At 32.9% G+C, this 23,948-nt stretch overlaps 1 protein-coding gene across 1 annotated transcript in view; it reads left to right on the top strand.

Annotated features, from left to right (window-relative positions):
* LOC138331088 (uncharacterized) overlaps positions 1-23,948 on the top strand; it is a 55,418-nt gene that overhangs the window by 12,063 nt on the left and 19,407 nt on the right. The window contains exons 3-6 of the mRNA XM_069278546.1: positions 145-313; positions 9,309-9,508; positions 13,982-14,170; positions 23,492-23,635. Coding sequence (XP_069134647.1) covers positions 145-313; positions 9,309-9,508; positions 13,982-14,170; positions 23,492-23,635 — 702 coding nt within the window. The remainder of the gene's footprint in view (positions 1-144; positions 314-9,308; positions 9,509-13,981; positions 14,171-23,491; positions 23,636-23,948) is intronic.

Raw genomic sequence — 23,948 nt, 5'->3', positions numbered from 1 at the left:
AAATGACTAATTATATAAGCAGCCATCTTTCGTAGAATGTATCAAAAAGGTCTTACTTTCTCAAATTTAACTTGTAGGATCGTCTTGATCCTGAGTCTGTGGTGTAAACAATCGAGTGGTTCCATATCAGAACATTTTATTTACTTTTTCTCTTTTCACAGAAACTGCCCCCCAACTCTAGCTGCAGCTTTGGGCAGAGCCGTGGTGGACAAGATCGTCAAGTCTGATCTAAAGGAGTATGAGGAAGAAGTTTCCAGTAGTGGTCAGGGCGACAATGGGGAGACAACTCCAATCATAAACAAGGAATCAACAGGTGTGTATGTGTAGGAAATACAAATGTATATCTTATTAACAGGTATAGATAGGAAATACAAATGTATATCGAATTAACAGATGTAGATAGGAAATACAAATGTATATCTAATTAACAGGTATAGATAGGAAATACAAATATATATCTAGTTAACAGGTGAAGATAGGACATACAAATGTATATCTAATTAACAGGTATAGATTGGAAATACAAATATATATCTAATTAACAGATGTAGATAGGAAATACAAATGTATATCTAATTAACAGGTGTAGATAGGAAATACAAATGTATATCTAATTAACAGGTGCAGATAAGAAATACAAATGTATATCTAATTAACAGATGAAGATAGGAAATACAAATGTATATCTAATTATCAGGTGTAGATAGGAAATACAAATGTATATCTAATTATCAGGTGTAGATAGGAAATACAAATGTATATCTAATTAACAGGTATAAGATAGGAAATACAAATGTATATCTAATTAACAGGTATAGATAGGAAATACAAATGTATATCTAATTAACAGATGTAGATAGGAAATACAAATGTATATCTAATTAACAGGTGTAGATAGGAAATACAAATGTATATCTAATTAACAGGTGTAGATAGGAAATACAAATGTATATCTAATTAACAGGTGTATATAGGAAATACAAATGTATATCTAATTAACAGGTGTAGATAGGAAATACAAATGTATATCTAATTAACAGATGTAGATAGGAAATACAAATGTATATCTAATTAACAGGTGTAGATAGGAAATACAAATGTATATCTAATTAACAGGTGTAGATAGGAAATACAAATATATATCTAATTAACAGGTGTAGATAGGAAATACAAATGTATATCTAATTAACAGGTGTAGATAGGAAATACAAATGTATATCTAATTAACAGGTGTAGATAGGAAATACAAATGTATATCTAATTAAAAGGTGTAGATAGGAAATACAAATGTATATCTAATTAACAGGTGTAGATAGGAAATACAAATGTATATCTAATTAACAGGTGTAGATAGGAAATACAAATGTATATCTAATTAACAGGTGTAGATAGGAAATACAAAATGTATATCTAATTAACAGGTGTAGATAGGAAATACAAATGTATATCTAATTAACAGGTGTAGATAGGAAATACAAATGTATATCTAATTAACAGGTGTAGATAGGAAATACAAATGTATATCTAATTAACAGGTGTAGATAGGAAATACAAATGTATATCTAATTAACAGGTGTAGATAGGAAATACAAATGTATATCTAATTAACAGGTATAGATAGGAAATACAAATGTATATCTAATTAACAGGTGTAGATAGGAAATACAAATGTATATCTAATTAACAGGTATAGATAGGAAATACAAATGTATATCTAATTAACAGTAGATAGGAAATACAAATGTATATCTAATTAACAGGTGTAGATAGGAAATACAAATGTATATCTAATTAACAGATGTAGATAGGAAATACAAATGTATATCTAATTAACAGGTATAGATAGGAAATACAAATGTATATCTAATTAACAGGTGTAGATAGGAAATACAAATGTATATCTAATTAACAGATGTAGAATAGGAAATACAAATATATATCTAATTAACAGGTGTAGATAGGAAATACAAATGTATATCTAATTAACAGGTGTAGATAGGAAATACAAATGTATATCTAATTAACAGGTGTAGATAGGAAATACAAATGTATATCTAATTAACAGATGTAGATAGGAAATACAAATGTATATCTAATTAACAGGTGTAGATAGGAAATACACAATGTATATCTAATTAACAGGTGTAGATAGGAAATACAAATGTATATCTAATTAACAGGTGTAGATAGGAAATACAAATGTATATCTAATTAACAGATGTAGATAGGAAATACAAATGTATATCTAATTAACAGGTATAGATAGGAAATACAAATGTATATCTAATTAACAGGTGTAGATAGGAAATACAAATGTATATCTAATTAACAGGTGTAGATAGGAAATACAAATGTATATCTAATTAACAGGTGTAGATAGGAAATACAAATGTATATCTAATTAACAGGTGTAGATAGGAAATACAAATGTATATCTAATTAACAGATGTAGATAGGAAATACAAATGTATATCTAATTAACAGGTGTAGATAGGAAATACAAATGTATATCTAATTAACAGGTGTAGATAGGAAATACAAATGTATATCTAATTAACAGGTGTAGATAGGAAAATACAAATGTATATCTAATTAACAGGTGTAGATAGGAAATACAAATGTATATCTAATTAACAGGTGTAGATAGGAAATACAAATGTATATCTAATTAACAGATGTAGATAGGAAATACAAATGTATATCTAATTAACAGGTGTAATAGGAAATACAAATGTATATCTAATTAACAGGTTAGATAGGAAATACAAATGTATATCTAATTAACAGGTGTAGATAGGAAATACAAATGTATATCTAATTAACAGGTGTAGATAGGAAATACAAATGTATATCTAATTAACAGGTGTAGATAGGAAATACAAATGTATATCTAATTAACAGGTGTAGATAGGAAATACAAATGTATATCTAATTAACAGGTGTAGATAGGAAATACAAATGTATATCTAATTAACAGGTGTAGATAGGAAATACAAATGTATATCTAATTAACAGTGTAGATAGGAAATACAAATGTATATCTAATTAACAGGTGTAGATAGGAAATACAAATGTATATCTAATTAACAGGTGTAGATAGGAAATACAAATGTATATCTAATTAACAGGTGTAGATAGGAAATACAAATGTATATCTAATTAACAGGTGTAGATAGGAAATACAAATGTATATCTAATTAACAGATGTAGATAGGAAATACAAATGTATATCTAATTAACAGGTGTAGATAGGAAATACAAATGTATATCTAATTAACAGGTGTAGATAGGAAATACAAATGTATATCTAATTAACAGTGTAGATAGGAAATACAAATGTATATCTAATTAACAGGTGTAGATAGGAAATACAAATGTATATCTAATTAACAGGTGTAGATAGGAAATACAAATGTATATCTAATTAACAGGTGTAGATAGGAAATACAAATGTATATATCTAATTAACAGGTGTAGATAGGAAATACAAATGTATATCTAATTAACAGGTGTAGATAGGAAATACAAATGTATATCTAATTAACAGTTATAGATAGGAAATACAAATGTATATCTAATTAACAGGTGTAGATAGGAAATACAAATGTATATCTAATTAACAGGTGTAGATAGGAAATACAAATGTATATCTAATTAACAGGTGTAGATAGGAAATACAAATGTATATCTAATTAACAGGTGTAGATAGGAAATACAAATGTATATCTAATTAACAGGTGTAGATAGGAAATACAAATGTATATCTAATTAACAGGTATAGATAGGAAATACAAATGTATATCTAATTAACAGGTGTAGATAGGAAATACAAATGTATATCTAATTAACAGGTGTAGATAGGAAATACAAATGTATATCTAATTAACAGGTGTAGATAGGAAATACAAATGTATATCTAATTAACAGGTGTAGATAGGAAATACAAATGTATATCTAATTAACAGGTGTAGATAGGAAATACAAATGTATATCTAATTAACAGTGTAGATAGGAAATACAAATGTATATCTAATTAACAGGTGTAGATAGGAAATACAAATGTATATCTAATTAACAGGTGTAGATAGGAAATACAAATGTATATCTAATTAACAGGTGTAGATAGGAAATACAAATGTATATCTAATTAACAGGTGTAGATAGGAAATACAAATTATATTATTATTAAGAATATATATTAATTAACAGGTGTAGATAGGAAATACAAATGTATATCTAATTAACAGGTGTAGATAGGAAATACAAATGTATATCTAATTAACAGGTATAGATAGGAAATACAAATGTATATCTAATTAACAGGTGTAGATAGGAAATACAAATGTATATCTAATTAACAGGTGTAGATAGGAAATACAAATGTATATCTAATTAACAGGTGTAGATAGGAAATACAAATGTATATCTAATTAACAGGTGTAGATAGGAAATACAAATGTATATCTAATTAACAGGTGTAGATAGGAAATACAAATGTATATCTAATTAACAGGTGTAGATAGGAAATACAAATGTATATCTAATTAACAGGTGTAGATAGGAAATACAAATGTATATCTATTAACAGTAGGAAATACAATGTAAATTATAGGAAATACAAATATATCTAATTAACAGGTGTAGATAGGAAATACAAATGTATATCTAATTAACAGGTGTAGATAGGAAATACAAATGTATATCTAATTAACAGGTGTAGATAGGAAATACAAATGTATATCTAATTAACAGATGTAGATAGGAAATACAAATGTATATCTAATTAACAGGTGTAGATAGGAAATACAAATGTATATCTAATTAACAGGTGTAGATAGGAAATACAAATGTATATCTAATTAACAGGTGTAGATAGGAAATACAAATGTATATCTAATTAACAGGTGTAGTATAGAAAACAAATGTATAATAGGAAATACAAATGTATATCTAATTAACAGGTGTAGATAGGAAATACAAATGTATATCTAATTAACAGGTGTAGATAGGAAATACAAATGTATATCTAATTAACAGGTGTAGATAGGAAATACAAATGTATATCTAATTAACAGGTATAGATAGGAAATACAAATGTATATCTAATTAACAGGTGTAGATAGGAAATACAAATGTATATCTAATTAACAGATGTAGATAGGAAATACAAATGTATATCTAATTAACAGGTGTAGATAGGAAATACAAATGTATATCTAATTAACAGGTGTAGATATGAAAATACAAATGTATATCTAATTAACAGGTGTAGATAGGAAATACAAATGTATATCTAATTAACAGGTATAGATAGGAAATACAAATGTATATCTAATTAACAGGTGTAGATAGGAAATACAAATGTATATCTAATTAACAGGTGTAGATAGGAAATACAAATGTATATCTAATTAACAGGTGTAGATAGGAAATACAAATGTATATCTAATTAACAGGTGTAGATAGGAAATACAAATGTATATCTAATTAACAGGTGTAGATAGGAAATACAAATGTATATCTAATTAACAGGTATAGATAGGAAATACAAATGTATATCTAATTAACAGGTGTAGATAGGAAATACAAATGTATATCTAATTAACAGGTGTATATAGGAAATACAAATGTATATCTAATTAACAGGTGTAGATAGGAAATACAAATGTATATCTAATTAACAGGTGTAGATAGGAAATACAAATATATATCTAATTAACAGGTGTAGATAGGAAATACAAATGTATATCTAATTAACAGGTATAGATAGGAAATACAAATGTATATCTAATTAACAGGTGTAGATAGGAAATACAAATGTATATCTAATTAACAGGTGTAGATAGGAAATACAAATGTATATCTAATTAACAGGTGTAGATAGGAAATACAAATGTATATCTAATTAACAGATGTAGATAGGAAATACAAATGTATATCTAGTTAACAGGTGTAGATAGGAAATACAAATGTATATCTAATTAACAGGTATAGATAGGAAATACAAATGTATATCTAATTAACAGGTGTAGATAGGAAATACAAATGTATATCTAATTAACAGTTGTAGATAGGAAATACAAATGTATATCTAATTAACAGGTGTAGATAGGAAATACAAATGTATATCTAATTAACAGATGTAGATAGGAAATACAAATGTATATCTAGTTAACAGGTGTAGATAGGAAATACAAATGTATATCTAATTAACAGGTGTAGATAGGAAATACAAATGTATATCTAATTAACAGGTGTAGATAGGAAATACAAATGTATATCTAATTAACAGGTGTAGATAGGAAATACAAATGTATATCTAATTAACAGGTGTAGATAGGAAATACAAATGTATATCTAATTAACAGGTATAGATTAGGAAATACAAATGTATATCTAATTAACAGGTGTAGATAGGAAATACAAATGTATATCTAATTAACAGGTATAGATAGGAAATACAAATGTATATCTAATTAACAGGTGTAGATAGGAAATACAAATGTATATCTAATTAACAGGTGTAGATAGGAAATACAAATGTATATCTAATTAACAGGTGTAGATAGGAAATACAAATGTATATCTAATTAACAGGTATAGATAGGAAATACAAATGTATATCTAATTAACAGGTGTAGATAGGAAATACAAATATATATCTACTTAACAGGTGTAGATAGGAAATACAAATGTATATCTAATTAACAGGTGTATGATAGGAAATACAAATGTATATCTAATTAACAGGTATAGATAGGAAATACAAATGTATATCTAATTAACAGTTGTAGATAGGAAATACAAATGTATATCTAATTAACAGGTGTAGATAGGAAATACAAATGTATATCTAATTAACAGGTGTAGATAGGAAATACAAATGTATATCTAATTAACAGGTGTATATAGGAAATACAAATGTATATCTAATTAACAGGTGTAGATAGGAAATACAAATGTATATCTAATTAACAGGTGTAGATAGGAAATACAAATGTATATCTAATTAACAGGTGTAGATAGGAAATACAAATGTATATCTAATTAACACAGTGTAGATAGGAAATACAAATGTATATCTAATTAACAGGTGTAGATAGGAAATACAAATGTATATCTAATTAACAGATGTAGATATGGAAATACAAATGTATATCTAATTAACAGGTGTAGATAGGAAATACAAATGTATATCTAATTAACAGATGTAGATAGGAAATACAAATGATATTCTCATAACATAATTGCTATAACTTGGTATGATAGGAAATACAAATGTATAGTATCTTTTATTAACAGGTTAGATAGAAAATACAAATTATATCTCAAATTTCAACAGGTGTAGATAGGAAATATGAAAAATACAAATGTTTGATAGGAAAAATAATTAACAGGTATAGATAGGAAATACAAATATATATCTAATTAACAGGTGTAGATAGGAAATACAAATGTATATCTAATTAACAGGTGTATATAGGAAATACAAATGTATATCTAATTAACAGGTGTAGATAGGAAATACAAATGTATATCTAATTAACAGGTGTAGATAGGAAATACAAATATATATCTAATTAACAGGTGTAGATAGGAAATACAAATGTATATCTAATTAACAGGTGTAGATAGGAAATACAAATGTATATCTAATTAACAGGTGTAGATAGGAAATACAAATGTATATCTAATTAACAGGTGTAGATAGCCGACAGAACATAAAACAGATGTATATAGGAAATACAAATGTATATCTAATTAACAGGTGTAGATAGGAAATACAAATGTATATCTAATTAACAGGTGTAGATAGGAAATACAAATGTATATCTAATTAACAGGTGTATATAGGAAATACAAATGTATATCTAATTAACAGGTGTAGATATGAAAATACAAATGTATATCTAGTTAACAGATGTAGATAGGAAATACAAATGTATATCTAGTTAACAGATGTAGATAGGAAATACAAATGTATATCTAATTAACAGGTGTATATAGGAAATACAAATGTATATCTAATTAACAGGTGTAGATAGGAAATACAAATGTATATCTAATTAACAGGTGTATATAGGAAATACAAATGTATATCTAATTAACAGGTGTAGATATGAAAATACAAATGTATATCTAATTAACAGGTGTAGATAGGAAATACAAATATATATCTAATTAACAGTTGTAGATAGGAAATACAAATATATATCTAATTAACAGGTGTAGATAGGAAATACAAATGTATATCTAATTAACAGGTGTAGATAGGAAATACAAATGTATATCTAATTAACAGGTGTAGATAGGAAATACAAATGTATATCTAATTAACAGGTGTATATAGGAAATACAAATGTATATCTAATTAACAGGTGTAGATAGGAAATACAAATGTATATCTAATTAACAGGTGTATGATAGGAAATACAAATGATAGGAAATACAGTGTAGATAGGAAAATACAAATGTATATCTAATTAACAGATGTAGATAGGAAATACAAATGTATATCTAATTAACAGGTGTAGATAGGAAAATACAAATGTATATCTAATTAACAGTTGTAGATAGGAAATACAAATATATATCTAGTTAACAGATGTAGATAGGAAATACAAATGTATATCTAATTCAATGTAATAAATCAGACACTGTGGTGTGACAATCAGACTATCATTAATGCTACATCGACTTTTGTGAAGGATGACCTGTAGTCATTGTGTTTCGTCTCTTCGTCCGCCATCAGTAATTATAACTTTACACATTTCTTCAGGATTTCCACATGTGGAATTGGGCTGATACTTGCCATATATGATCCTGACATGGTCCCGAGCAAGTGTTGTTATTTTTTGGGTTGATCTGAAATCCAAGATGGCTGCCACGGCTGTCATCTTGAAATCACATTTTGAATTCCTTCTCACGTTCTTCCAGTACTGTTTAGCAGAAATTTGCCTGAAATGATCATGACATGGTCTCGACCACAAGTTGTTGATTTTTGGGTTGATCTGAAATCCAAGATGGCAACAGCCACCACATTGAAAACATATTTTGAACTTCTTCTCAAATAAAATGACCACCAAAATCACCATCTTGAAAAACTATATTTGATTCTTTTCCCATTTAAGTAATGTCAAAGTTGTCTGATGACCTTGAAGGCCATTGGGGTTTCTTATGATTCAGGCCTCATGTCAGTAAATCTAAACTTACTGTTGAGTCTACTTTAATTTGAATTATGTTGGTTTGAATAGAAAGCTTAATAGTGTAAATTGTATAAATGATGAATTCTGTTTTTTTAACCACAGTCCTCGAAGCTCAGGTCCTTTGTACACATGTGATAGAAGTACTATACGACATCTGCAAAAAATGGCACCAAAAACTTCCTCAGTTGTCTCCCCCTTCCAAAGTGTCCAAATCCTACCTCTGTGAAATTAAGAATACCCGACGAAAAATGGAAGATCGTCATGTGATATTACCGGACCTCAATTCCCTATTCAACTTAAAGGTATGATATGTTTACTTTTTCTATAAACTATACGAAGGCGAATATTGTCTATTCTGCATGTAAAATTAATTACCCCGCTTTCACCAAAATGGGGGATCTAAATTTGAGTCTGTCCGTCTGTCTGTAATGCTTGGTTTCCGTGCAATAACTGCCACAAATCTTAACCAATTTTTTGTAACTTGGTCACATGGTTACGGGGGTTAATATGTCATGGGCTTGGATAAATTTAAGATTACGGGGGTAAATGTGTCATGGGCTTGGATAAATTTAAGATTACAGGGGTAAATGTGTCATGGGCTTGGATAAATTTAAGATTACAGGGGTAAATGTGTCATGGGCTTGGATAAATTTAAGATTACAGGGGTAAATGTGTCATGGGCTTGGATAAATTTAAGATTACAGGGGTAAATGTGTCATGGGCTTGGATAAATTTAAGATTACAGGGGTAAATGTGTCATGGGCTTGGATAAATTTAAGATTACGGGGGTAAATGTGTCATGGGCTTGGAAAATTTAAGATTACAGGGGTAAATGTGTCATGGGCTTGGATAAATTTAAGATTACGGTGGTAAATGTGTCATAGGCTTGGATAAATTTAAGATTACAGGGGTAAATGTATCATAGGCTTGGATAAATTTAAGATTACGGGGGTAAATGTGTCATGGGCTTGGAAAATTTAAGATTACAGGGGTAAATGTGTCATGGGCTTGGATAAATTTAAGATTACGGTGGTAAATGTGTCATAGGCTTGGATAAATTTAAGATTACAGGGGTAAATGTATCATAGGCTTGGATAAATTTAAGATTACGGGGGTAAATGTGTCATGGGCTTGGATAAATTTAAGATTACGGGGGTAAATGTGTCATGGGCTTGGATAAATTTAAGATTACGGGGGTAAATGTGTCATGGGCTTGGATAAATTTAAGATTACAGGGGTAAATGTGTCATGGGCTTGGATAAATTTAAGATTACAGGGGTAAATGTGTCATAGGCTTGGATAAATTTAAGATTACAGGGGTAAATGTGTCATGGGCTTGGATAAATTTAAGATTACGGGGTAAATGTGTCATGGGCTTGGATAAATTTGCTTGGCACTTTTATCAGACTCTAGCTTTTTGGCAAAGTTATGGCCCTTTGATTGAAGAAAAACAAGCATTTTCGGCTGTTTGCGTTTAATAACTCTCGCAAATATTACCAAATTTTCTCGAAATTTAGTAACAGCTTAAATGTCTCAGGACCTTGGCCAAGTTCAATCAGCACTTTCATTGGACCCTATTTGGCAGATATATAATAAAAGGCATTTTCAGCTGTTTCCATTTAATAACTCTTGCAGATATTACTAAATTTTCTTAAAACCTGGGCCGTTTTCGATTATACGGTTTGACTGGTTGGACCTAGTTGTTTGTTTATTAATTAAATACGGACCTGGTGATTTTATATTAGACGAGCCTTGACAAAGCCCTCACAGGCCTGTATCAAAAACTGCAGGTCCGCCAGGATTTATACTTAAAATGATAACTTCAACCAACGGTCGAACCGGTTGTTCCGAATAAACGAAAACGGCCTTGGTATCATGGTTAAATGTCTCGGGGCCTTGGCCAAGTTTTGCTCAGCAATTTTTATCTGACCACTGACCGTATATGGCAGAGTAATGGCCCTTTGATTAACAAAAACGCCATTTTTGTCTGTTTCCGTTCAATAACTTTCACAAATATTTCCGGATTTTCTTGAAACTTGGTAACCTGATGAAATACCTCAGGGCCTTGGCCAAGTTAGGTCGGCATATTCATTGAACCTTATTTGACTGAGTAATGGCCCTTTGATTTATGAAAAATGTTTTTTTCAACTGTTTTCGTTCAATAACTCTTGCAAATATTAGCAGACTTTCACGAAACTTGGTTACATATGATTAAATATCTGGGAGCCTTGACCAACTTCAATTCGCACTCTCATAGGGCCCTATTTGGTGGAATTATGGGCCTTTGATTAAAGAAACCAAGGGATACAAATTCCATGAATTTGCTTGTTCACAATTATGTTAGGTAGCAAAATAATTGATATAGGTAACATCCCATTTTTGCTGTTAGGTCACTGGAATCTCAAGTGATCTGTTCTTATTGTCACCTCAATTTCAAGTGATCTGTTCTCATTGTCACCTCAATCTCAAGTGATCTGTTCCTGATTGTCACCTCAATCTCAAGTGTCACCTCAATCTCAAGTGATCTGTTCTCATTGTCACCTCAATCTCAAGTGATCTGTTCTAATTGTCACCTCAATCTCAAGTGATCTGTTCTGATTGTCACCTAAATCTCAAGTGATCTGTTCCTGATTGTCACCTCAATCTCAAGTGATCTGTTCTTATTGTCACCTCAATTCAAGTGATCTGTTCTCATTGTCACCTCAATCTCAAGTGATCTGTTCTCATTGTCACCTCAATCTCAGGTGATCTGTTCTAATTGTCACCTCAATCTCAAGTGATCTGTTCCTGATTGTCACCTCAATCTCAAGTGATCTGTTCCTGATTGTCACCTCAATCTCAAGTGATCTGTTCTGATTGTCACCTTATTCTCAAGTGATCTGTTCTAATTGTCACCTCAATCTCCAGTGATCTGTTCTAATTGTCACCTTAATCTCAAGTGATCTGTTCTAATTGTCACCTCAATCTCAAGTGATCTGTTCTAATTGTCATCTTAATCTCAAGTGATCTGTTTTAATTGTCACCTCAAATTCAAGTGATCTGTTCTAATTGTCACCTCAATCTCAAGTGATCTGTTCAAATTGTCACCTTAATCTCAAGTGATCTGTTCTAATTGTCACCTCAATCTCAAGTGACCTGTTCTAATTGTCACCTCAATCTCAAGTGACCTGTTCTAATTGTCACCTCAATCTCAAGTGATCTGTTCTCATTGTCAACTTATTCCCAAGTGATCTGTTCTAATTGTCACCTCACTCTCAAGTGATCTGTTCTGATTGTCACCTCAATCTCAAGTGATCTATTTTAATTGTCACCTCACTCTCAAGTGATCTGTTCTGATTGTCACCTCAATCTCAAGTGATCTATTTTAATTGTCACCTCAATCTCAAGTGATCTGTTCTGATTGTCACCTCAATTTCAAGTGATCTGTTCTAATTGTCACCTTAATCTCAATTGATCTGTTCTAATTGTCACCTCAATCTCAAGTAACCTGTTCTAATTGTCACCTCAATCTCAAGTGATCTGTTCTCATTGTCACCTCAATCTCAAGTGATCTGTTCTGATTGTCACCTCATTATCAAGTGATTTGTTCTGATTGTCACCTCAATCTCAAGTGATCTGTTCTAATTGTCACCTCAATTTCAAGTGATCTGTTCTGATTGTCGCCTCATTATCAAGTGCTTTGTTCTAATTGTCACCTCAATCTCAAGTGATCTGTTCTCATTGTCACCTTATTCTCAAGTGATCTGTTCTAATTGTCACCTCAATCTTAAGTGATCTGTTCTAATTGTCACCTTAATCTCAAGTGATTTGTTCTAATTGTCACCTCAATCTCAAGTGATCTGTTCTAATTGTCACCTTAATCTCAAGTGATCTGTTCTAATTGTCACCTCAATCTCAAGTGATATGTTCTAATTGTCACCTCAATCTCAAGTGATCAGTTCTAATTGTCACCTCAATCTCAAGTGACCTATTCTAATTGTCACCTCAATCTCAAGTGATCTGTTCTGATTGTCACCTCAATTTCAAGTGATCTGTCCTAATTGTCACCTCAATCTCAAGTGATCTGTCCTAATTGTCACCTCAATCTCAAGTGATCTGTTCTAATTGTCACCTTAATCTCAAGTGATCTGTTCTAATTGTCACCTCAATCTCAAGTGATCTGTTCTCATTGTCACCTCAATCTCAAGTGATCTGTTCTAATTGTCACCTCAATCTCAAGTGACCTGTTCTAATTGTCACCTTAATCTCAAGTGATCTGTTCTCATTGTCACCTCAATCTCAAGTGATCTGTTCTGATTGTCATCTAAATCTCAAGTGATCTTCATTAATAAAGTGTGAATTTCATAGCCTTGAGATTTCATCTTTTTACCTGTGGAAGAGCCTAAGTTACTACAGTTTATATAGAAAACACATTTTTAATTTAGCATTATTTGTTTAATTTTCATCGAAAATGAGCCAAATTTTTAGCATGGCATTTTAACATTATAGCAAAATTAGCCCTGACTGAATATCAGGGGCCTGAGGGGCGAGAATATCAGGGGCCTGAGGGGCAAGAATATCAGGGGCCTGAGGGGGGGAGAATATCAGGGGCCTGAGGGGCGAGAATATCAGGGGCCTTAGGGGTGAGAATATCAGAGGCCTGAGGGGCAAGAATATCAGGGGCCTGAGGGGCGAGAACTAAGAGGAGTCATCAGTCATATTGGTTAGTTTTGTTCTGAAGAAGAAATGAAATTGTGTTAATTGATAGATTGAAGTAGCCCTGTTTCTCCTTATAGGACCAGCCAGCACAAGCTTACTATGCTGTTTTTGATGGACATGCTGGAGTAGAAGCAGCCACATACGCTGCCACTCACTTACACTGCCACCTAGTCCACAACGAAGACTTCAGAAAGAAACCAGCTGATGCCCTCAAAGGGGCGTACAAGAGGACAGATGAGGAGTACCTACAGAAAGCTGAGAGAGAGGTAGGTTATATACCACATAAAGCTCAGAGAGAGAGGTAGGTTATATACCACATAAAGCTCAGAGAGAGGTAGAGGTTATATACCACATAAAGCTGAGAGAGAGATAGGTTATATACCACATAAAGCTGAGTGAGAGGTAGGTTATATACCACATAAAGCTGAGAGAGAGATAGGTTATATACCACATAAAGCTGAGTGAGAGGTAGGTTATATACCACATAAAGCTGAGAGAGAGGTTATATACCACATAAAGCTGAGTGAGAGGTTATATACCACATAAAGCTGAGTGAGAGGTAGGTTATATACCACATAAAGCTGAGAGAGAGGTTATATACCACATAAAGCTGAGTGAGAGGTAGGTTATATACCACATAAAGCTCAGAGAGAGGTAGAGGTTATATACCACATAAAGCTGAGAGAGAGAGAGGTTATATACCACATAAAGCTGAGAGAGAGGTAGGTTATATACCACATAAAGCTCAGAGAGAGAGGTAGGTTATATACCACATAAAGCTGAGAGAGAGGTAGTTTATATACCACATAAAGCTGAGTGAGAGGTAGGTTATATACCACATAAAGCTCAGAGAGTGGTTATATACCACATAAAGCTCAGAGAGTGGTTATATACCACATAAAGCTCAGAGAGAGGTAGAGGTAATATACCACATAAAGCTGAGAGAGAGGTAGATTATATACCACATAAAGCTGAGAGAGAGGTAGGTTATATACCACATAAAGCTGAGAGAGAGGTAGAGGTTATATACCACATAAAGCTCAGAGAGAGGTTATATACCACATAAAGCTCAGAGAGAGGTAGAGGTAATATACCACATAAAGCTGAGAGAGAGGTAGATTATATACCACATAAAGCTGAGAGAGAGGTAGGTTATATACCACATAAAGCTGAGAGAGAGGTAGGTTATATACCACATAAAGCTGAGTGAGAGGTAGGTTATATACCACATAAAGCTGAGAGAGAGGTAGAGGTTATATACCACATAAAGCTGAGAGAGAGGTTATATACCACATAAAGCTCAGAGAGAGGTAGAGGTTATATACCACATAAAGCTGAGAGAGAGGTAGGTTATATACCACATAAAGCTCAGAGAGAGGTAGGTTATATACCACATAAAGCTGAGAGAGAGGTAGAGGTTATATACCACATAAAGCTGAGAGAGAGGTTATATACCACATAAAGCTCAGAGAGAGGTAGAGGTTATATACCACATAAAGCTGAGAGAGAGAGAGGTTATATACCACATAAAGCGCAGAGAGAGGTAGGTTATATACCACATAAAGCTGAGAGAGAGGTAGAGGTTATATACCACATAAAGCTGAGAGAGAGATAGGTTATATACCACATAAAGCTCAGAGAGAGGTAGGTTATATACCACATAAAGCTGAGAGAGAGGTAGGTTATATACCACATAAAGCTGAGAGAGAGAGAGGTAGGTTATATACCACATAAAGCTCAGAGAGAGGTAGGTTATATACCACATAAAGCGCAGAGAGAGGTAGGTTATATACCACATAAAGCTGAGAGAGAGGTAGGTTATATACCACATAAAGCTGAGAGAGAGGTAGGTTATATACCACATAAAGCTGAGAGAGAGAGGTAGGTTATATACCACATAAAGCTGAGAGAGAGGTAGTTTATATACCACATAAAGCTGAGAGAGAGATAGGTTATATACCACATAAAGCTGAGAGAGAGATAGGTTATATACCACATAAAGATGAGAAAGAGAGAGAGGTAGGTTATATACCACATAAAGCTGAGAGAGAGAGGTAGGTTATATACCACATAAAGCTGAGAGAGAGAGGTAGGTTATATACCACATAAAGCTGAGAGAGAGATAGGTTATATACCACATAAAGCTGAGAGAGAGATAGATTATATGCCACATAAAGCTGAGAGAGAGGTAGGTTATATACCACATAAAGCTGAGAGAGAGAGGTAGGTTATATACCACATAAAGCTGAGAGAGAGGTAGTTTATATACCACCATAAAGCTGAGAGAGAGAGGTAGGTTATATACCACATAAAGCTGAGAGAGAGATAGGTTATATACCACATAAAGCTGAGAGAAAGATAGGTTATATACCACATAAAGCTGAGAGAAAGATAGGTTATATACCACATAAAGCTGAGAGAAAGATAGGTTATATACCACATAAAGCTGAGAGAGAGGTTGGTTATATACCACATAAAGCTGAGAGAGAGGTTATATACCATGGTCACCATGCAGGGGTCATGGGAGGCAGAAACCTGCGCGTTGACTTATTTGGGCATGTTCAAAGGTGATTTGTGACGTCACTAATGCAATGACCGAATTGATATTGACATTCTATATAGGGATGAACAACTCCTTTTCAAAAAACTAGTATTTAGTTTTCAACGGTCTCAGTGGGGCTCCAGAAGGGTGCATGAAATGGGGCAAATGAATAATTACGCATAAATACGTTACGTCCGTCCAAAGGATATAGTGATGTCCCGAATATGGAAAATCTTCCAGTTTTTGAGTCGAAATCATAATAAAACATTGTGTAGACACATTTCATGAAATAAAAATAAGTTTCTAGCCGATTTAGATTTTTTCTGTATATCCTTTCGACGGCCGTCAGGATTCGAACTTGACTCAATTTTGATAGTAGGTTATTACAAATGCCATCTATGAAAGCAGTTTGTATCTAGATTTCGGTTTGTGCCATTTTCACGATGATAACAAATAGTACACACTACAAACAAGCAAAAACAGTCACCGGAAGTCCCTAAAGGTCACCACGCACGGGTCATGGGAGGCAGAAACCTGCACGTGGGACTTGTTTTTTTGGCGAGGGTCACCTCGCCATTGTGATCGTGGTTGCAAAATTCTCTTACAGTCAATTTCCTCAATATGATTGGCTTAGAAATTGCTCGCAGATACTAGCGCTCCTAGCGGCAGTGTATTCAACAACTTTGATTTTACCGGGAATTTTGAATAGCAAATTTTGAATATGAAAGTTACTGAAATAAGCGTATCTGTAACGTTGAAATCGGAATAGTATATTACGGCTTTCATATCCTTACTATATACACTATCCAAAAGATCTTCTGTTTGAAAATTTTCACCTGAATTGTTTACAAAGTAACTAAACTTTTCGTCCCCAAAATGGTGTTTACAATGAATGAAGACGTTTCGCACCAAAAATGCTTCGCTCCGAAGCTGGTCCCCCCAGACGTTTACTCCCTATTAGTGACAGTTATCCCGCAACGGAAAAAAATGAAATCAATATTTCACCTCGAACATCAAATTGATACTATAATGAATTTTGTAATTTGAATCAAATTTGTCTCGGAGCAAATACATTTCATGGCGAAATGGAGATGCTATCACGGCTGTGTTATGGCACATGGCCTTACTACAATGGAAGAAAGACAACTCTAACAAAATTTTGGACAAACTTGGTCTACTGATAAAATAGCACGTGACAGACGGTGAACATTTTGTAAATGTCCAAGGTGGCGTAATCTTAAAACTAACGGCAATTAATAAGGTATGAATATTTACCACATCCATAATTATCGATAATTTCATAAGCACATGTATAAATATCAGATTATATCTAACGTTATATACTAAAGCACGTTCAGAGATTACCACTAAACCATACTTTTAAAACATTTTAGTTATTTTCACCACAGGAGCTTGACGTTCTGATCATATACATACAGCATATTCATTAAACTAGGTATTACGAAGTAAATTTTTGGCCGAATGACATAAATCATATATGGAATGTTCATATAACTCGTAAGTGATATTTTTTGAACTACTAGATTGACGAAAATGTTGATTTCTTTTTCATAATTCTTCCGTAAAACGGCACATCAGAGATTAGCAATTAAAACTTACATAAATATATTCCCGACGCTTGCATTGTGTGATCACTCGAGCGGAACTAATCTCTACCATCTGACACAGTCTTACAAATGCAATCGCACAAATGCCCACACGATCACTGTTTTTAGTGTGATTACATCTTAGGGTGTGAACAATGTTAGTTTTTTAACTTTTTACTCAACAAAATAGACTTAACGCTTTTCATGATCAGCACCATCATTTTCTGTATAACTTATTAATTTACCACTGTACCCATGCATATGATACTTGTGTATATTTATACTTCTTTGTGCACATTATATAACAACTGCTATATTACAATCAATTTATGAAGGACAAAACTCTTACATGTAAGAACAGGAGGACTGAAGAACAACAGGAATTAAACTTCAATAATATTTCCTCTATGCTGGTATAGCTATTTATGATTAAAATGTTTAATTATATGATATTAGCCTTTTCAGTAATTACTCTGTTAATACATTTATTGTTTCCTTATGTTTAACAGAACGTCAGCACGCATGTATCATTTCAACTGGAAACAGTCTAGGAGAAGAATTGTGTGAACAAAAAGAAGTAATTTTCAACTGTGGAAGCTTAATATTGTAATCATTTTCAATCCGAAAATAATTACTATCACCATCTTCAAATTCCTTATTGTGAATTTAACTGCAATATGATTTAAGCATATACCTGATATTTGTTTATATTCTATGACATGTACATGCTTGAAATGAAATGAATAAATAAAAGATTATTTAAATTTAAAACACAATATGACATTAGCTGTTTATATTTTTTGTCAAAACCATATTAAGCTTATCGTTCATAACACACTAATCATCACCTTCGAGACAATTTAATGAAAATCAATTAAACATTAATTTGTATCTCACAGGTTCTCTTATGTTTTCCCTGCCTTGACTATAATGTTCCCTGATCACTCTGAAAGTATTGATTTTACCTTTTTTTTCGGTCACCACTTGAACTGCCTTTAAATCAATCACACCAATGAGACATACATTTACTACATTCATTATAACACTGTAAGGCAATTATGCAAGATCAGCGAACATTGTTGATTTACCTTGAATATCTACATGCACAGTATGGTACCATATGTATCAGGAGAGGAGAAAATGTAGCGGCAAGACCGGGATTTGATCCCGGGACTCTCCGAACACTAGCTGATCATGAGTGCTCTACCGACTGAACTACCTGGTCATCGATAATCGACCCAGTCCAGTCCCGCTACACTCCTCCCTCCTTTTTATCCCCCGCCCAACGAAGTTGGCGGGGGATATACAAATGGGTTCCGTCCGTCCGTCTGTCCGTCCGTACGAATGGTTTCCGGAGCATAACTCTAAAACCAGTAGAGATATTTCCACGAAACTTCATACACACATTGGTCTTATGGTCTAGTAGTGCCTTTTGCTATTTTTAGGTTTCCTTTTTTTGCATTTTTTCCGTAACCATGGAAACATTGCTGAAAATATCATATTTTTGTACCAGGTTCGTTTCCGGAGCATAACTCTAAAACCAGAAGAGATATTTCCACGGAACTCCATAGGCACATTAGTCTTATGGTCTAGTAGTGCCTTTTGCTATTTTAAGGTTTTCACTTTTTGTACTTTTTTCTGTAACCATGGAAACATTGCTGAAAATGGCAGATTTTTGTGTAAGAATCGTTTCCGGAGCACAACTCTAAAACCAGCAGAGATATTTCCATGAAACTTCATAGACACATTGTTCTTATGGTCTAGTAGTGCCTTTTGCTATTTTTAGGTTTTCACTTTTTGTGCTTTTTTCTGTAACCATAGAAACATTGCTGAAAATATCATATTTTTGTAGCAGGTTCATTTCCGGAGCATAATCTCTAAAACCAGCAGAGATATTTCCACGAAACTTCATAGACATGTGCTTTTTATGGTCTAGTAGTACCTTTTGCTATTTTTAGGTTTTCATTTTATGCACTTTTTCCGTTACCATGGAAACATTGCTGAAAATATCATGGTAAATGGTAAATGTTACTTTGCAAAACTCCACCCATCTTTGTGTATATAGTCTAATATAAATGTCAAGGCTGTATACCTGATTCAACAATTGCAGCCCCGCTCTACTTGAATTATACTCCATCTTTCTTTAGCTCAACTTCCTTTTTCCTGATTTTTTTCATACACATAAGTCTCCACAATCAAACTTACTTCAGCTTTGATATCTCCATTGGCGGGGGATCTGAATGACTATGTCCTTGTTGGAATACATACGAGACCCTTTCAAACACCACAGCCGTTGGTTATTTAGTTGGGTGCCAATTCTGTAACAGGAGAGAAGAAAATGTAGCTCCTCCGAATGAGCTACCTGATCACCGATAATCAACCCAGTCTGATCCCGCTACAAATATTTATCTGGTTATCTCCCTTCCTATTTTCAATCTACCTTTATGACTTAGAATCTTACCTGGTAGAAAAGAATATTTTGTCTTACAAATCTTGACAAATTATGCACTCTGTGATTGTTGGAAGCTAAACTACGTATCCGCTTGCTGATTGCTGTTGATTGTTAATGATCTCAAACACACTTATTACTTATTGTGCCAATTTAAGTAAATATATTCTACTCTTTTCAAATATTCCTGATTACTATTCATGTGTAATATCTTAAACATTGACATGTGCAAGGAGAACGGCGGACCAGACCGCCGATATTTTAGACATCTGCTAGATATTTCAGTTTCAGGTTACGGTGGCCAATAAAAGAAAACAAACACAATGCAGTTAACATATGCTATTTCTTCTAAATACAACATTTTTTGTGCAAGTTGTCAAGCATTTATGGGGAATATTTTGCATTGAAATTGTCACCTTCATACATCGGTTTTGGGACTCCCTGGACATTGTTTTTCCCCATTTCTTTGATGCGCTAAATATACTGATAGTAGATTTTTTAAGCATTTTTAGCCCTATGAAGTACCTGCGCAAATTATACCAGTTTTTACGGTATATGATATTGGAATATATCCCAAACTTTTTATCATATTATTTGCCAATAACACTGTTATGATATCAGAAATATCTGATGGTCTACAACAAATGTTACATGAATTTTAACAATATTGCATAACATGGAAATTAGAACTTAATATCAGAAAAATAAAAATTGTGATATTCTCAAGACGTAAATCGGTACAACAACACCAGTTGATGTTATGGAATACAGAATTAGATTTATAAGAATTGTTTACATATCTAGGTACAGAAAATAATGTTAATGGTAACGTTTTTAAAGAAAGGGAAAAAACCTGCAGAACAAACAATTAAATCGGTGTTTGCTATTTATAAGAAATAAAGGAATGCATCTCTTCCTGTTCATCTGAAACTGAAAATATTTGATTCACTTGTAATGACAGTTTTATTTTACTCATCAGAGGTATGGGGATTTGAAAATAAAAAATGTAGAAAAATTCATTTGTAATTTTGTAAAACAATCCTGAAGTTAAGAAAGTGTACAAACAATTTCATGGTCTATGGTGAGCTAACTAGTTATCCGGTTTGAATTGAAGTTCGGATACAATGTATATCAATCAACTTGCTGTTTTACAAAAGAATAATTACAAAACTTGTTAAAAGTAGATCAATTGACCAATTTATTCAAAAATCACATGGTGATATTGATAAGTCTTCTAGAGGACAGACATTCTATATCTAAGACATTTTGACATAGAAAAGTTTGCCTCTTGTCTTTCTCTGCTGCAAAACAATACTTGTTAACTGATACTGTGGTCCCAGGAACTTGATGACAATAGTCATTAAGAATGGATATTTTCATTAACATCAAATTAACAAGGAAAATGCTAAAGGTGTTATAAAATCATTTGACATATAACATCATAGGAAATATTAGAATGGGCTTCCAAGATTTTAGTATGTGTCTCTTATTTTACACCTTGGTGTCCAAGGAATCCTCAAAAGTCCAAACTGGAAGGAACACCAGTCAAATTTATTTCTTATTGTACAAAACTACAGTAGTATTCCCCTTAGAAATATATTCCTCCTATCCTCGAGACCGAGCCATTTAGTACTTTCAGTACTTTTATTTTTTATTTTTTATTTTTATTTTTTTTTTTTGAAATTGGTGCTATTTTCCCCTTCCTTTTCCCTTTCTCTCTATTTTCTCTTACTTTGATATCTCTTCTATCGTTTAAGACCATCTGCATGTCTGTATTTTGATAATTAAGCTCACAACGACAGGTTTCCAGGCACACACTAAAATCCGGATTTCAGACCTCAATTTTTGACTTATTTGGGCTTATTCAAAGGTGATTTGTGACGTCACTAATGCAATGACAGAATCGATATTGACATGCTATATAGGGATGAAGATCTCCTTTTCAAAAAATTAGTATTTAGTTTTCAACGGTCTCAGTGGGGCTCCAGAAGGGTGCATGAAATGGGGCAAATGAATAATTATGCATAAATACGTTAAGCCGTCCAAAGGATATACCACATAAAGCTGAGAGAGAGAGGTAGGTTATATACCACATAAAGCGCAGAGAGAAGTAGGTTATATACCACATAAAGCTGAGAGAGAGGTAGTTTATATACCACATAAAGCTGAGAGAGAGAGGTAGGTTATATACCACATAAAGCTGAGAGAGAGATAGGTTATATACCACATAAAGCTCAGAGAGAGGTAGGTTATATACCACATAAAGCTGAGAGAGAGGTTATATACCACATAAAGCTGTAGGTTCCCCTAAGGCCCTAGCTAGTTGTGCATATTGTAGTTTTGGACCGATCGCTTAACAAGATGGCTGCCAGGCAGCCATCTTTGATTTTGGTAGTTAAAGTTTGTTACTGCTATTTCTCAGAAAGTACTGAACATCGTTCTCAAATGTCATATGTATGTTTTGAAAAGCGACCTGATTAGATCATAACTTAAGAAGTTAATGCCCTTTGCAATTATAATTATTGAATCTTGTGAACATGAGTAAATATGATTGGAGCTTAATGAAACTTTGCATATAGACTAACATAGGAAATATCTCGAACAACTTTGAAAATCAGCTTGATTCGACTTTAACTTATTTACGAAGTTATTGCCCTTTGCAATAATGATTATTGAACCTTGTGAACAAGGTAATGTGACTAAATATGCCCCAAGCTTAATGAAACTTTGTATGTAGACCTATAAGATGTATCTTCCTATTTCATGAACAAAAGACATCAGTTGGCTAGTAAATTACATAACTAATTTGTATCAAATATCAGGTGATCATTAAGACCCATGGGCCTCTTGTTCCAACTGCTGGGCGAGTGGGATAATGCTACACTTTGCAGCTCCTTGTTAAAACTTAATTTGGATAATTTGAACTTGTCCATCAATATTTACTCCGTCAAACTGAGCAAAAATGATTACAGAGATTTTGGTTTTACAGAAACTGAAGAGTGGATCTACTGGAGTGTCTGTCCTATTGAGGGAGGACAAATTACATGTGGCTTGGCTTGGAGACTCCCAGGCCATGCTGGTACGCAATGGGGAGGCTGTGGTGTTAATGGATCCACACAAACCAGAGAGACAGGTAAAACTGTAGGGTCTCACACAAACCAGAGTCAGGTAAAACTGTAGGGTCTCACACAAACCAGAGACAGGTAAAACTGTAGGGTCTCATACAAACCAGAGATACAGGTAAAACTGTAGGGTCTCACACAAACCAGTGACAGGTAAAACTGTAGGGTCTCACACAAACCAGAGAGACAGGTAAAACTGTAGGGCCTCACACAAACCAGAGACACAGGTAAAACTGTAGGGTCTCACACAAACCAGTGACAGGTAAAACTGTAGGGCCTCACACAAACCAGAGACACAGGTAAAACTGTAGGGTCTCACACAAA

The sequence above is a fragment of the Argopecten irradians genome, chromosome 9, assembly GCF_041381155.1.
Source record: "Argopecten irradians isolate NY chromosome 9, Ai_NY, whole genome shotgun sequence".
NCBI classification, from domain to species: domain Eukaryota; kingdom Metazoa; phylum Mollusca; class Bivalvia; order Pectinida; family Pectinidae; genus Argopecten; species Argopecten irradians.
The sequence above is the reverse complement of the archived record's forward strand: the minus strand, read 5'-3'. Positions and strand labels throughout refer to the sequence as shown.